The sequence below is a fragment of the Bombyx mandarina genome, chromosome 08, assembly GCF_030267445.1.
Source record: "Bombyx mandarina strain Sakado chromosome 08, ASM3026744v2".
Lineage (NCBI taxonomy): Eukaryota > Metazoa > Arthropoda > Insecta > Lepidoptera > Bombycidae > Bombyx > Bombyx mandarina.
Genome location: NC_143215.1, coordinates 15,199,904 through 15,216,693, shown reverse-complemented (window position 1 = coordinate 15,216,693; position 16,790 = coordinate 15,199,904). Strand labels below are relative to the sequence as shown.

Here is a 16,790-nt window from a genome sequence, read left to right as displayed (position 1 = left end):
CTACAGAACACTCGAACAAACACGAAGGTTCAGCCGACACCACAATTTCCTCTTTATAGTACAAAACATTCAAAACAAAGTTTCCTTTAGCGTGTATATTCCTTATTTTAGTTTGAAAGGTGTGCTGTATGACTACAAAAATCGGTATCACCACCCTCAGTATTTATGCCAAGTAGCAATCGATTCGCAATATGAGTTCACCTGAAAGTGGGTGTCGGTATTAAAGGTACGGTTCAAGTAAAACCCACGAGACCAGGTGCACCGTGAGCTAGTTTCTCTACGTCAATGAAAAAATTCCGTAGATTTCCTAACCTAAAATTCCATAGAAATTGATAACATCTTTCTAGATTCTGGTCATTTCAACAGCATAGCATTCAATAGGATGGTTTGCGCCGTTTTGTAGTGTCACACGATTTTATAGCAATTAAATACTTAAATGACATATAGTTCGAATGGAGGAGACCAGAATGCCAAGACAACTACTATATGGCAAACCAGAGGGCCCCAGACGTTGTGGCAGGCCCAAACTCCGATGGTTGAATGGCGTAGAGCACGACCTCAAAGTTATCGGTGTCAAGAACTGGAAGGAGAAATCCCTGAACAGAGCAGTCTCGAGAGACATACTGGACCAGGCTAAGGCCCATCCTGAACTGTAAGGCCTAAGATGATGATGATGAATTACTTAAATATTTCAAATTTTCTAAATCGGTCTCACAAACATATCGGAAGCAACTCGAGTACGATTGTGTGCCCTCTATCGGCATTATTGATTAATAACTATACTTCAGTTATATTTTATGTTGTTACGAATATCTCCGGCATATCTTGAATGTTATGTAACTGATACTAGCTCACGTATATAAGAATTATCGGCGCAGTGAACTTATGAGTAGATAATATTTAGGCCGGGAGCATTTGGGAATATTCATTTAGTTACATTTTGCTTTACTAAAACCAATGGCAAATCTAGAAATGCTACAAAAGCCTTTGTGTATTAATAAAAACCTCCTCCTTTAACATTGTTTAAACTTAAAGCAGTTAACAATAAACGCTCGGCTGACTTGGTGGCGCAGTAGTTAGCGCAGTTGACGGCTAAAACGAGAGTCGTGGGTTCGAATCTTCATGCAAACATTCGTGGGACGAATAGGTATGTTCTTCTTTGACTTAGTGTCTAATACATGTAAACGTTTGTATGTAGATATTGTCTTGGTTTCCACAGTATAGCGAATACATACAACAGACATCTAAAGTTCTATGCTTAACACTGACAAAATGAGTTTAAAGAAAACACGGTCTCATATGCGGGTGTCAGTTTGTACTTATGGTCTTCATGAGTTTTGTGCCTAAGAAATCCTCAGGAAATTAGTATTATTCTCCAATTTGTACAGATAAGGATAAATACATGGAGTCAGAGCTGTTGACGGTGGTAGGTTAAACATTGGCTGGTGCGGGGAATATGTATCCCAACAGTGGCAATTAAGCTGCCCGCCAAAAAAGGCACTAAGAGAGCAGATGCCAACTATGAGGACTCATTACATATCCTAAAACCAGTAAATATTCAATCGATTATTTAAAACACAATAACTTTTAATTCAAGACTATGATGCTGTTACAAAATTTAGTAGGCAATAGTACTTAGTGTAAAATTTTATAGCGGCTAAACTTGATAATTAAATGTGAGCATTATAAAGTAATTTTATAAATAAAGAACAATAAAGAACATGTTTAATTTTGAAATCTAAATAAACCGTATCCCGATTTTTTATTGAATCTATTTGATGCAACATTTTTTTATTGCTTAGGTGTGTGCACGAGCACACAGCCCATCTGGTGTTAAGTGGTTACTGGGGCCCATAGACATCTACAGCCTAAATGCGCTGACATTGACATTGTGATTTTTATGAGTCCACTGTAATCACTTAACAAATGTAAATGGTTAGATCATTCACCCGTTTATGCAATAAAAATTGTATTCTTGAAAACTAGATTATATCTAGTTTCTCAAGAAGATATTTTTTTATGATAAAGGTCATTCTCCAGGCCATTCACATCTGATGATAGAGATCAATTTCCAGTCCATTCCAGTGCCATGGCAACAACGCAAGATATAAAAATGTAGTGGTGTAAAATCTATATCAATAAAAACCGATCGATAAAAATCTTTATCAATAATACCTACAGTAGTTATGAATTAATATTAAATAAGGAAATATATAGTTTTATAAAACTGACAGAGAAGTTTGCGTGTTTTTAGGTACTCCGCCTGAAACCTAATGATTCGTTTTGTTGTCTCGTTGGATATTCAGCCGTTCGGGTATCGCAAGATTTTATTGAAGCTTTTTGGATTTATTGTTTGAGAAAAAAATTGTGTTTATTTGTAATTTTATTTTTTGTTAATAGCTGGACAGTGCCGACTCAGTAGGCTATAATTGCAGAACCAACCCTGAGATTAATATAATGATAAGGTTTATCCATACCAACTGTATTTATACTTATTATATTTACTCCAAAAAAAATTTTATTGCCCATTAGGCAGACGAGCATACGGCCCACCTAATGGTGAGTGGTTACCATCGCCCATGGACTTCAGCAATGCCAGGGGCAGAGCCAAGCCGCTGCCTACCGAAAATTTAAAGCGCATAAAGCCGCAAACACTCCATAGTACTGAACACGAAAATGAGATTCATGATATCGAATTGATAAGAAGATAAATTAATATTCAAAAGGTTTAACTGATTTTAATTATTCGTTTTTTAAACTCGGAATTTAATGGACTATGGTGCATTGTTATTTATTTATAAAACGGAACAATAATGTTGTTAGAAAATGTTTTCGGATTACTTAATACTTTCAATAATCTCTAGGGCGATCATTCTCAAGGAATATTTGTTTCCCAGCAACTGCCTTAGTGGGTATCTGATGAGAGACTGCTAAATATATATTTAGGTCAAATCTTATTGTGAATGGTCTGGCTGATATTCATCAGTGCCAGTGTATCAGCCTGTCTCCATTGGCTACGACTACGACTTCTTCGACTTCTTCGTCATTCAGTTGTAGCCGCTTTATTATCATAGTAAGTTCTTCCCTTAATTCCTACCGTCGATGACTAGCGTGAGGCGAGTTGCAAAACCTCCCTCCTATATCTGCAGGGAAGTAATCATCAGAGATGTGACTCATAGGATAATCGTTACTCCAATTCAAAGTGAGTTGCGCCATTCCCGTTGTAGTATCAGATCATCTACCAGTTAACATAACCAACAAACCGCCTATGATGTGGGAAAATACGAACTTGTAAATAATGTGTGCAAATTGGACATTTGCAACATTGACATGTTTATTTAAATCGCTGACGACGTGCAATAAATACAGAGTACAACTTTACCTTTGGCAGAAACCGTTGCGGGATTTATCGACATTTCTTGCAATTCGAATAAACGTCCTCTTGCAATAAATGTTTACGAACAAAAGTACACTTTCAATATATGTATTTACAAGACAACATCATTAATATGTATAATTAGTCACGAAGAAAAACCATTTCGTTTCTCATTAATCTTAAAAGCGTTGAACGCCGCCAATTAATAATTCAAACATGTTTACGATAAATACGCAATACATTCCAGGTTCGTATGAGAGCCGACGCGTGCGGTCTCGTGCGGTGACCGAGGCGGACTGGCGCTTCAGGGTGGCAGGGGAGGGAGGGCCAGGAAGCACAGCCTCCAGCCAATAATTATGTAAGGGTTGCCGCTATTTTTAGCTTTTAAACCAACAACGCAACCGGATTGCATTAAGTATCGGTCAACAGCAGTGCGGACAACTACGACGGTACGTTTAATATTCGCAACATTTCTATTTGCGGACGCTCTGAGCGTTTCGCAAGTGTAGCGGTAACGATCGTTCGGTATACAGAGCTATGTGTTTCGGAGTTATTGGACGTTTTAAACGAAGTAAAGCTTTTAGTACGTTATTCGGCTGTTCTCCTACAATGTTGCCTATTAGTCAATTCGCCTTTTCGCATTAAAAGTGTACAATTTCTTAAAATATTCGAAATTCAGTTAATATGGCGTAAACATTTGGTATCACCAGTATTTTTCTCATAAATACTGTCAAAAGAGCGTAGTTTTTTTTTAGTTTTTTTTAATTACCTATCTGTGTTTTGACTACTATTAACAAAATTAATACATAATTTTATTTTAATTTAAGGGACAGATAATGTAACTGGAAAAAATAAAAAGTAAATGTTGAAATATATGATTAATATTAAAATTATTACATGTTAATCCTTTAAAACACTCTCCTGTAAAATTAGTAAGTTTTGAGATTATACAGTTTTAATGCGAGAAGACGAATTGTGACGAAGACAAATTATGTTAGAGCTAAAACGAAGCGGGATCATTTCCACTTTTCCCCACAGTAAAAGTGTAAATTGTACTTGCATAAACAATGTTAATTTTGAATAGAAAATTTCTTGCCAATAATAAAACCTTATCGTCCAACGAAATCGCAAACGGACTACTTCCGAGATCACTCTTTTGAGCGGGTTATTCTGACGCTCATCCTCTTCTTCTTCATCTACGAGTTCAGTGTGTTGTCTAGCATGGACACCAATAATTTTATAGTATTTCCTCTTTCGCACCTATAAAACATTGGATACTCTAAGTCAATAACTGAAACGGAAAGTAACCTTTGAAATGTGTCTTAAGTACTATAAAAGCTCAAACTGTTTTTTTAAGAAAATAACACTCGTAAGCTTAACACTGATGCGACCGTAAGGGACATCTAATTTAAACTAGAATTTAAAACATTAAACTTATTGTAGTTGACTGTCTAAGTGGCGTAATAGTTAGCGCTTCTGACTGCTGGGCTGAATATCGTGGGTTCCATTCCCACATCGGACAAACGTTCGTGTGATGATCAGGTTTTTTTGTCTTTGGTTCCCGTAGTACATGAAATCCTAATTAGAGGCCAGATAAAACCGTGTGTGATTTGGCCCTAATGTTTATTTTTAATTAATTCGAAAACGAACATTAAAACAAGGCTTTTTTTTATTGTGTTGCCCTTGTAGACAAACGGGCATACGGCCCCCTGATGATGAGTGGTTACCGTCGCCCATGGACTTCAGCAATGCCAGGGGCAGAGCCAACCCGCTGCCTACCGCTATAAAAGTATCCACGCTAGCATAAAAAAACCTATCGCACCCCTCGGGTGTGCGGTGCTCAACCCACCCCTCGTCCACCCGTTAGTTCCCGGGTGCAGCATCGCGGCCGCATCGAGAGGCGTGCACTCCGTGTTCCAGTGACACAATTCCTATCGCGCACTATTGACCCCGTTCGGAAAATATGTTACTTTTACAAATATAGCTCGTATTTTTTTATGGATGGTTGGACGAGCTATACTCACCTAGTATTAAGTAGTTACCGGAGCCCATAGACATCTATAACGCAAATGCCGTAACCCACCTTGAGATATGAGTTCTAAGGTCTCAGTATAGTTACAACGGCTGCCCCGCCCTTTAAACCGAAATCAAATCAAACCAACTTAAAAAAAAAAATTAACATAAATGAAAGTACATACTTGTTGAACGTCAAAAAGAACTACAGCCAATTCACAAAAACTAGCCTCCGTCCTGAGAAGAACTGGCAAAAAACTCAGCGGGCATGTCTTTTTTTAATATTTTTTTTTTAATATTCCATCATTTCGTTTTTACGTATGAACAAAATAATTCATCTGACACGCATTTAACATTAATCGCATTATAATTTACTTGTTGACACTTTATATATCCTTTAAAAATTGCCGTTAACTTATATGTATTGACACTGTACACAGTGTCATTTGATTTTCAATTTTATCCCTACCTATTTGCTGGTAGCATAAGTGGTTATTCCAGCTACGTCGGAAAGGACGGGTGAGCTCACGGGCTCAACCTGAGAGAATTTGCTAACAGTAGCCCTAGCAAGAGCAGTGCTTGGCAGAATCAACCACCGTATCGGAAACGCGACCCACTGAGAAGACCCGGCGAGAAACTCAGTGGGCTAATTGATTTTCAATCCCCAAACTCGTCAGACCCTACTACCAATCCGTTATCGTGCCTAGCCTGAGACGCACTTAACCGGTTATAAATAATTTCAATATTTCTCTATCTACTATAGGTAGTTACCTAAATAATTGAGATCCGGGTAAACACACATTGTCAGATTGTTCCGGGAACGAGGTCGAGAGAGACGGCCCGGCCTGGCCGCCCGGAGGCTGGGGGGGCAAGGCGCCGCGTGGGCGTGTGTTGACAAACCTTGTTGCTGGGTCTATTTTGGGACCGAGCCCCGCCCTTACAAGGCCCGCCCCTAAAACGCGCCCTTGACCTTCGGTATCCAAACAACGCAGTCACAACAAGAGAACTTGCTTTGCTCATAATTTGTTTTACTCGTGTTCACGATTTTTGTTATTGTTCTAAGCTTTTGTTTTGTGTGCGTTACCCTTGTGGTTGAGATGCTAGGGACGAGTCTCGTTTTTAACGTTAATAAATTAACTGCAAAATTATCTGTCATAATATTATAATAAAATATTACACAAAAGGGATACTCAAACAATTCTGGGTTTAATAATAATTAATAAAGAATAGTTAGGTCAAAACAAACAGTACTGACGAAATGTTAATTTCCAATTATTTATATGAACAGAAGGTCACTCTTGACTCTTGAGTAGCCCTTAGGTACACTAACCACCAGACCGCAGCATCCTTTTCTTTGTAAAAAGCTTATCTTTTGTATCGTATTCAAGTCTCGTGTTTTTTTCCTATTCACAACAAATGTACCGGAAAACGAGACACTGAAAAATACATTTTGTTTTTTCCTAGAAAATATTATAGATAATCTTCGCTTATGGTCGTTGGTTTATAATTTTGTATTGGTATTGAAAGGTTCACTAAAACATGAACTTCGAAAAACACTCTTATTTCTTCAAAAATGTTCTGTTTACCCTATACAACTATACAATAACAATCTGAACACAAGACTCTAGAAAGATTACTGAACCTGGTGTTTTATAGCTAGTTAATTGAGATTCTCAACTTGAATTCCCATTAAGTGTAAAACCATTGAATGCAAATACTAGTCTAAGTAAGACAAACGCCTATCCATAATAAAACGAAAGTCCTTATACAAAACAGCCGTACTCGCCCGCTTCGCTGGGCATTTAAAATAAACATTATTATTTATTGTCATTATTATTAGGGAGTCCAACACTCATATAAATATTAGCCTATCCATTAAGTACATGTATTTTCTACATGGATACCAAGTTTCAAGTCAATCGGATGCATGGTTCGATAGTTATAATAGAACATCCAAAAAAAGTCGTCGTGGCCTAAAGGATAAGACGTCCGGTGCATTCGTGTTGAAGCGATCGATGCACCGGTGTTCGAATCCCGCAGGCGGGTACCAATTTTTCTAATGAAATATGTACTCAACAAATGTTCACGATTGACTTCCACGGTGAAGGAATAACATCGTGTAATAAAAATCAAACCCGCAAAATTATAATTTGCGTAATTACTGGTGGTAGGACCTCTTGTGAGTCCGCGCGGATAGGTACCACCGCCCTGCTTATTTCTGCCGTGAAGCAGTAATGCGTTTCGGTTTGAAGGGTGGGGTAGCCGTTGTAACTATACTGAGACTTTAGAACTTGTATCTCACAAGGTGGGTGGCGCGTCTACGTTGTAGATGTCTATGGGCTCCAGTAACCACTTAACATCAGGTGGGCTGTGAGCTCGTCCACCCATCTAAGCAATAAAAAAAATAAAAAAACCACTGTAGATTTATATTATATTATTATAGAATTAGTATAGATATGGATCACTGGGTACTCTCAAATGACAGTCTTTTGTGGGATTTTTTGACAAATTCCGGAAGTCAAGGTAGCTGTTGTCTTTACACGTGGACAGGAACCAAGGTCAAACGGGCATCGAACTGACAGACCATCCATCATGAGGCGAGGGGCGCTAGGGCCGGGCACCGAGTTACGAGCGCGCGGGGAGCCGGGCTGAGGCTATTTATATAAAATCGATACGACGCCCGTGGCCTTGGCGGCATCGATCGCGACGGGGTGTGGAGGACGAGCCTCCAACAACTTCCACCGTACTATACAATGAGGCGCCACGTGGAAAATCACCCGACACCCTTGATTCTACGCTCTACGTACCGCTAATCTCAGAAATAATAAACTTTTGTTGTTTTTTTTTATCTTTGCATGCTTTAAACGTAAATTACGATGTATTTTTTTTTATTGCCCTTGTAAGCAGACGAGCATACGGCCCATCTGATAGTGACTGGTTACCGTCGCCCATGAACTTCAGCAATGCCAGGGGCAGAGCCAAGCCGCTGCCTACCGCTTAATACTCTCCATAAGCCTCGTTTGAAGAAGGACATGTCATAGCGCTTGGGAAACACCGTGGAGGGGAGCTCATTCCATAGCCGGATGGTATGTGACAAAAAATACCTCTGGAAACGCACTGTCGATGACCGCAGTGGATGAACTCTACTCCGGTGGCGGGCGGTGCGATGGTAAAAACGAGATGATGGTATCATCTCGAACAATTCCTCAGAGGAAGTATCTTTGTGACTTTTAATAAAAATAAATTTAAGTTTTCACTCACTACCTTAATCCTCCTTACGTCTTAATAATGTGAGCGAAGATAATTGATGTGGTAAGAAGCCGGGTGTACTCGGACCGACTAGTGCGGCTTGCCGGGGATCTAAGCCTGAGGCCGTCGACTTCGCAGATCACACTTTCACCTGCGACTACTACATTATATGGATAAATGAAGTGATAATCTATGAACGTAATCTATCAAAGTTTGCGTGATTACTGGCGAACTATAAACCCCGTATGGAAATGATTCGTACCACGTAACTAATAAGTGCGCATCACATTTTTTATCCCCTTATTTATAATAATAACATTTTGCTACAAGGTACATAATTTTATGTAACTTTTTTATGTTTTTATTGCTTAGATAGACAGCCCACCTGGTTGGTGCTCAGTGGTTACTGGAGCCCATAGACAGCTACAACGTAAATGCGCCACCCACCTTTAGATATAAGTTCTAAGATCTCAAGTATAGTTACAACGGCTACCCCACCCTTCAAACCGAAACGCATTACTGCTTCACGGCAGAAATAGGCAGGGTGGTACTTACCCGTGCGGACTTACAAGAGGTCCTACCACCAGTAACTTTAAAAAAAGTCTAGTGTAATATCTCTGGGAGTTTTCATTATCAAAATAACATTATTGTTTTGCGGCAAATATAGGTAGAGCCAAGTAATCTGGCAACCCAAGCAGTTTCAATTAATTCCTACTATTTTATTTATTTAAAAAAAACCATGAAAATATTTGTTTTTTACTAAAAACTACAAAAGTTAGATTTAACGCACATAAATTTAATGCTAATAACATTTATATCAACACGGATTTTCGGCTGTGACAAGTCGATTAGACGTCAAGATTATCTTGGCTTAATTTGTATTTATTATTCGGGTTTTTTATTTGGTACACTAAAAGATATTAGTGAGGCCTTTGAAATGTGGACCCAAAGAACAGCTCGATCGAGTAATAAGCGGACGCCGGACATCACAACTATTCCTCTGCTTGTCTTTATGAAATTAAGTAATTATAATTATAAATTACTTTTTGACGAAGCATGTTGCTGATAACTCTATTTCTGTAATCTCACGAAGCATGTTGCGGATAATAACATGTACTTTTAGGTTTATTTTTTATTAAAATATATTAAATCACTATAAATTAAGTAACTACATACAACTATAGTTACTTAATATATTTAATAGTATATTAAGTAACTATATTTGAGACCTTAGAACTTATATATCTCAAGGCGGGTGGCGCATTTACGATGTAGATGTTTATAGACTCCAGTAACCACTTAACACCAGGTGGGCTGTAAGCTCGTCCACGCATCTAAGCAATAAAAAAAAAACATTTAGTGGAAATGTTAAATCGTTTTGAACCTACCTACACAGGTTTAGTGGTAAAATATTGCGAGTCTATATATTTACATATTTATAGCCCGAAGTTGTCTCGCTGAATGCATAGTAAGATGCTTGGAATGCTCAATTATTTGGGACAGGTTTTGGTACGTGCTTGTTCAAAAAGTTTATCTATTACTCTTTGGCCGCTCCCATTATTATTTTTTATTGGCCTTTTAGGCAGACGTGCATACGGCCCACCTGATGGTGAGTGGTTACCGTCGCCCATGGACTTCAGCAATGCCGGGGGCAGAGCCAAGCCGCTGCCTACCGCAAAATTAGTATAGGCTCATCATTACGACAAGCTGCCGGTAGATTTCTGTTGCCACAATAGGCCTAGACAAGGGTGTAAGGGCACTACCCGCAATGCAATATACTTAACTTTTTTTCCTACCTAAGCTAAGGGTCTTGGAGACCATTTCAGCGTAGCTTTAACTAGTAGGTGAGTTCACGAGGCTCAAACCTGACGTCGTTGCTAACAATAACCCTAGCAAGAGCAGTGCTTCGTAGAATCTACCACCGGATCGGAAACGCGACCCACTGAGAAGATCCAGCGAGAAACTCAGTGGGCTGTGTCTGTAGGTTAATTTATTCGCCGAGCCCTTCGTTGCAAGCGACGGATTCCACGAGAACGATGACCGGTGCTTGGGGTACCTAAAAGCACTGTTAGTGGATCGGGAGGATCCGAAATGATGTGTTTTGGGCGACGTCGACTGTATACCAATCGGTCCGCAGGATCGGGAATGAGACTTAACCACAATTTATATATGGTTTGAATTTAAGTGTAGTAGCGTAGTATATGTTAAATAAAACATTTGGATAAAACGTTTGGTATTAAGTCTCTACTGTAAAGGTTGTTTTTTTTTTTAAATTATGCCTTCAAAGACGAGAGTATATGGCTTACCTGTAGTGAGGGATCACTGTCTTAAACATTAACAAAACTAGGCGACATACTAGTCGTTGTCTAACACTAAGGACTCAAGTTCATAGAAGGACATGCTATTTTATAACTTTGAGAAATTTCGTTTCAATTTATAACCAAATTGATTTTAAACGTCATTATAATTCACTTACCTGGATTCGGTGAGTGTCCAGGGTCTTCCGCCATACTCCAGGTTGCTGAAAAAACAACACTACTTAAAATGAGGGCAATGAAAAAAAAAAAAACAACTACCACTAAATAGATATTTCGCGGAATAACCGCCACTTCCTGTGTAACAACGTTTTTAGAAATAAATCGATTAACTAACATAAACCACATCATCGAAAATATTCTATCAAATAGAACAAAACAGTTATTAGGTTGTTCTTCAATCTTTTATACTTTTATTTATAATGTATCTTTTACATGCATAACGCATAAACCTCCGAGCCTATTTCTGCCGCAAAAATTCGTTCCTGTTGGAGGTGGAACAGCCGTTAAGCAGTAAAATTATTATTGAGATTTCGACTTTCAAGTATCGTATCGTACCATGGACTCCGGAACATCTCGACACCAACGTGGTTCATTCGACTAATCTACGCAATATGAAAAACGACAAAACATAACAATCGAGTAAAGGCGGGCAACCGTATCAGTTATCGTTTAGTACCCGACTGCCGAAGATAATTTTTGAGCGAACATGTATTTATTTATGTATGTCTATTTCTTTAGATTCTTCTCAGTTGTGAGAGAACTATAAGAGTTGTATAAGATCTTCCATCGTGCGGGTGCAGTTTCTCGTCAGACAGACGCTCCGAATATTGATCAGAGCTTTGTATATATTCAGACTTATCTTAAAAGTCGTTAGGCAGATTCAGGCATCTGTCAAATATATTGTGTTGAGTAAAATATATTGTGCCACATATTTAAACATTGTATAGATGTAGTGAAAAAATATTTTCCTTCGGGAAAACTCGGATCTTTACTCGGAATACGATGACACCCGAACTGGCAATGAATGATCGTGAATGACAAAAATTTTCATATCCACTAATAAGAAACTTTATTGTTTAATGTCGAATGTCAAAATGCACAATGTCCTTGTATAATATAGAGATGTACAACCATAACAATTATTACTTAAAACGGTATATTTACCAGTGTATAATAAATACGTAATGAGTTCCCGATATTTTTAAGTAATAATTGTTATGTTCGAGATGTGTGAACATAAGTTTCGTCAGTATACACAATATGCCTTCAGATCTGTACTTCCTTATTAAGTCTAGGTACTTTACTCTTTTAAGTCTAAATCACCTCTTTTAAGTCTAAATAGTCTAAACATCTTGAATAAAAAACCCATTTGGCAAAGTATTCATCTTAGTGTGTAAAATCACATCCTTTGAAATTCATCGTTTCTATTAATTTCGACTTTTGCGCTTTTATTGTAGGGTCTTGTTTATAAATGAGATAAAAGTCATAAACCATGCGTCGTATCACTATATAATCAAAATCATCAAAATCTAGATAGAATTTCTTGCATGGTCTACCAGCTTAATTTTGTTTGTATTGGTATTTTTATTATTTCTGTATTCTTCTTCCTGGTTCAAACATTTTTTTATTGTTTGTCTAGATATACCCGTTGCGTTCGAAATTCGCTGTTGAACTTTGCCACAATACTCTCGAGTTGTTGCTATTTTTGAATTTGCTATTTTCCGATATGAAGTACAGGTAAATATTAAATATAATTCCTTGCTATGCTATACAACCTTTTTATAAGTACATAATCTGAAAATATGATTAAAACTATAGCGAATATTTGAATTGTGTATTATATAGATAGCAGCGGTCGGGGAACCGGGGTAAATGACCACAAATGGGGTAAAATCAAATTTTGGAGGGTAAAAATGAAACTTTTGTGAGTAAAAAGTATATACTGAAGTGAAACTTGTATAGAATCGTTGTGATTTCAAACTCGATGAAACGAAATGAGAAAATAAGTCCATAGAGACACAAACACATAAATGTATAGGATTCAGCCGGCGACAGAATGAGATAGAGCACATTATTTGGAAACACAAAGTTCACGTGATTGACTCGGGTATTTTATTGTAGGCATCGTGTGCCGCGATTGGCTTGCCGAAGCGGCTCCGAGCGGCGCCGACAAATCACGAAGCGCTCCACACAGTCTCGGGTCCCCGACTAGTTCAGTGTGTTTTGACTCCCAAAAAAAATTATTTACATTAAAAAAGCTTTTTTATGGGGGCTATATAAAATTGAATAAAATTGAAACTAATTTTTTCGTCTAATAATACATGAAAAATATCATTTCAACATTTGACTGTGATTGAAATGTTTACATGTAAACACCATCTACTAAATGATTAGGCCTGAATTTCATTACTAATGGAAATTATTCTTGGGTTTTTCGTTAGTTCTGAAGTCGTCGTCGCCTAAAGGATAAGACGTCCGGTGCATTCGTGTTAAGCGATGCACCGGTGTTCGAATCCCAGGCGGGTACAAATTTTTCTAATGAAATACGAACTCAACCAGTGTTCACGATTGACTTCCACGGTGAAGGAATAAGATCGTGTAATAAAAATCAAACCCTCATAATTATAATTTGCGTAATTACTGATATTAGGATCTCTTGTGAGTCCGCACGGGTAGGTACCACCACCGCGCCTATTTAAGCCGTGAAGCAATAGTGCGTTTCGGTTTGAAGGGTAGGGCAGCAGTTGTAACTATACTTAAGACCTTAGAAGTTATATCTCAAGGTGGGTGGCGCATTTACGTTGTAGATGTCTATGGGGTCCAGTAACCACTTAACACCAGGTTGACTGTCAGCTCGTCTACGAATCTAAGCAATAAAAATATATATATTGTGACGTATAGTAGTCACATTTTTTGTTTCTTTTAATAAATTATTCCAATAAACTCAAAAGTTAATTAACTAATGTTTTTGCTTTACATTTATCCAACACATACATCCCTGACTACTAGTTAATAACTCTCAAAGAGTTAGTTGAAAGGTCTTTTGGAGGCATTTGCGATCAAGTGACAATTGTATGCAGGTATTTTATAGGAAGCTGCAATAGATATAGAATAAACGAAGCATTATTTTACAAATACTGGAAGAACGAGAGGATGCACTTATTTAAAGATTAAAAACACATGATTTAGAAAACATATAGTTTTATTATATTTCCCATCAGTATTTATTTTCTTCGTAGCAGAGATATTTGTATATATTTGTACTGTATTATTGTACATTGTATACATTGTATACTCTAAATTCTACCTTTCTATATACCTTAATTAGTCAACGGTCTTAAGATGATGCCAGCAGCCTAATGCTGCTGGCTGCCTTCTAATTTAGCTCAAAAAATATGATCTCAATTTGAGACCTCAGTGATAGATGCTTCATCAAATTATGTTGTTTTTATAGTTAGTACATTATTCACATTTAACACCCTTTACCAGAAACAATGATAACTTCACAGTAGATCTACCCAGAGTAGTGGTGCATAATCAGTCAGTCTAACAATCAGACCAATTATGAGTCCTTTTGCTCTGTATTTAAATTGTGGTCCAATGCATGAATACTAAAAGACAATTTATATGTAATGCATAGAAATATTTACATAATAAAGTATTGATACAGATGTGTGTCAGACACTTGATTTTTATTTATTAACTCCCAACAATTAGCTTCCAACTTTTTTGTTTTTTGGCAAATTTCATAATAACCTAACCATGACAAAGTTCATAAATTCCAAAAGTTTAACAGAAACAGTAAAAAACAGATTACTGACCAATAATTATGGACAATAGTTAACAAACGGGTAACAGGATGTAAATTTATACTAAATGATCGGTAAAAAAAAGATGACCTCTAAACGTGTGAAGTTATTTATTTTTTGATACGTGTTTATTTGAAAAACAATCATACATACCTTGCTTAGACCAGCTGGATTCCGAATAGAACAATGTTTGACAACTAGTCACTAACAATAAAATTTGTTTATCACAATTCTATGTACATTTTCAGGTTAATAAGTATATAATGTTGAATTAGAAGTAACTGTGAACCTTTTGAGGCAAGAAATCCCATATTATTATTCTTTCAAAACAAAGTACCTAGAATCCTAATTACTATGTTTTGACGTTTCATTTAAGACATTTGTGTAGAATTAAGGTCTGTTTTCGTCTGCAGAGTACTAATTACTTCCACTTTGCTCTTGGAGAGCTGAACGACAATGATTGGTAACTTTAAATTAAATTGATTATTTGTCGACGTCTTTATTGGCTAAAATGATTTTTTGATTACAATATGTTTGCAGACAGACAGAGAAAAATTGATTAATTTCATCATCAAGATTACTATGTACAGCCAGCATAGTCTGTGATTGAGAAATTTTTTGGCGGGAATTTGATGAGTCAACCTATGTCAATTGTATGCTTTTGTCAATTTTGTTCTTATTTTCGGTTCAAGTTTCCTTTAGTTTATTTATTTTATTCGTTTCTCTGGTACTGGACCAGGAAAACGCTAGGAAGAAGAAGAAGCTTTTATTTTCGTTTCACATGTAATGATATAAGAACAATTTTTACTGTCGGCTCTTACCACAAGCCGTGATAGGAACCATCGTTTCAAATCAATAAGGAACTGCCTTGATTGAATATGCATAATACATAAAAAAAACTTAACACATAAATTCTGGCATTGCTGAGGTCCATGGGCGACGGTAACCACTCACCATCAGGTGGGCCGTATGGTCGTCTGCCTACAAGGGCAACAAGAATTAAAAGGAAACAGCCGGGAACTTTTTTTATTAGTCTAATTAAGTTTGGCCAAGTTTTATCTAGCTATCTATGTTCATATTTTTTATTTATGCAAAGCTTTATATTTACGGCAGCGATCGATTTTTCGGATGAGGGCTCCATAATGAATTTAAATATATATAGATAATAGTTTTGGGGCATCGACTTTCTTGAGATCCTATAAAATACGTTTTAATTATTATTTTTGTATGTTCTAAGCAAGATAAATTATGAAATTTTATATAAGCAATCATATTAAATCGATATCAAAGTCAATAATTAATGTACAACCCAAAACCATAGACCTATAATAATATAGTAGGGACACGACATAATATTGTTCTATACGTACAATTGCTTATATAAATAGCACCCATTTTGAAGGCACACACATAAACATATATCTATCTCGTTCGTACTCAGCACTTTAACTCGCAAGAAAACAATATAACAGTATTTCAGTGCGTACATAAAATGAAACATGACTATACGTAAATGTCTCCGTCTCCGTCTAATGAGGCCGAAAATCCGCCATGCTTAGCGCGCCAAATGTCATTGTCACGTCAGTTCGGCCGTCTGTTTTGGGCATAGACCTATATAGTAGGGACACGACATATTGTTCTATACGTACAATTGCTTATATAAATAGCACCCATTTTGAAGGCACACACATAAACATATATCTATCTCGTTCTTACTCAGCACTTTAACTCGCAGGAAAACAATATAACAGTATTTCAGTGCGTACATAAAATGAAACATGAATATACGTAAATGTCTCCGTCTCCGTCTAATGAGGCCGAAAATCCGCCATGTTTAGCGCGCCAAATGTCATTGTCACGTCAGTTCGGCCGTCTGTTTTGGGTTGTACATTATTTATTGACTTTGATATCGATTTAATATGATTGCTTAAATAAAATTTCTTATTTTATCATGCTTAAAACATATAAAAATAATAATTAAAACATATTTTATAGGATCTCAAGAAAGTCGTCGGAACTATTTAA

At 37.0% G+C, this 16,790-nt stretch overlaps 1 protein-coding gene across 9 annotated transcripts in view; it reads right to left on the bottom strand.

Moving 5' to 3' along the window:
• Positions 1-15,275, bottom strand: part of HDAC4 (histone deacetylase 4) — a 102,103-nt gene extending 86,828 nt beyond the window's left edge. For 2 of the 9 annotated variants that reach the window (XM_089729330.1, XM_028183917.2), the window contains exons 1-2: positions 14,919-15,271; positions 11,115-11,159 (exon numbers count right to left, since the gene is read on the bottom strand). Coding sequence is in view for 7 of the 9 variants with exons in the window: in XM_028183917.2 (XP_028039718.2) it covers positions 11,115-11,148 (34 nt within the window). In the remaining 2 variants the exon portion in view is untranslated. Of the gene's footprint in view, positions 1-3,382; positions 3,685-11,114; positions 11,160-14,918 lie in introns of those variants that run through there. The other 7 variants (XM_028183918.2, XM_028183911.2, XM_089729326.1 and 4 more) reach the window with 7 other exon arrangements.
• Between the last annotated feature and the right edge of the window lie 1,515 nt (positions 15,276-16,790).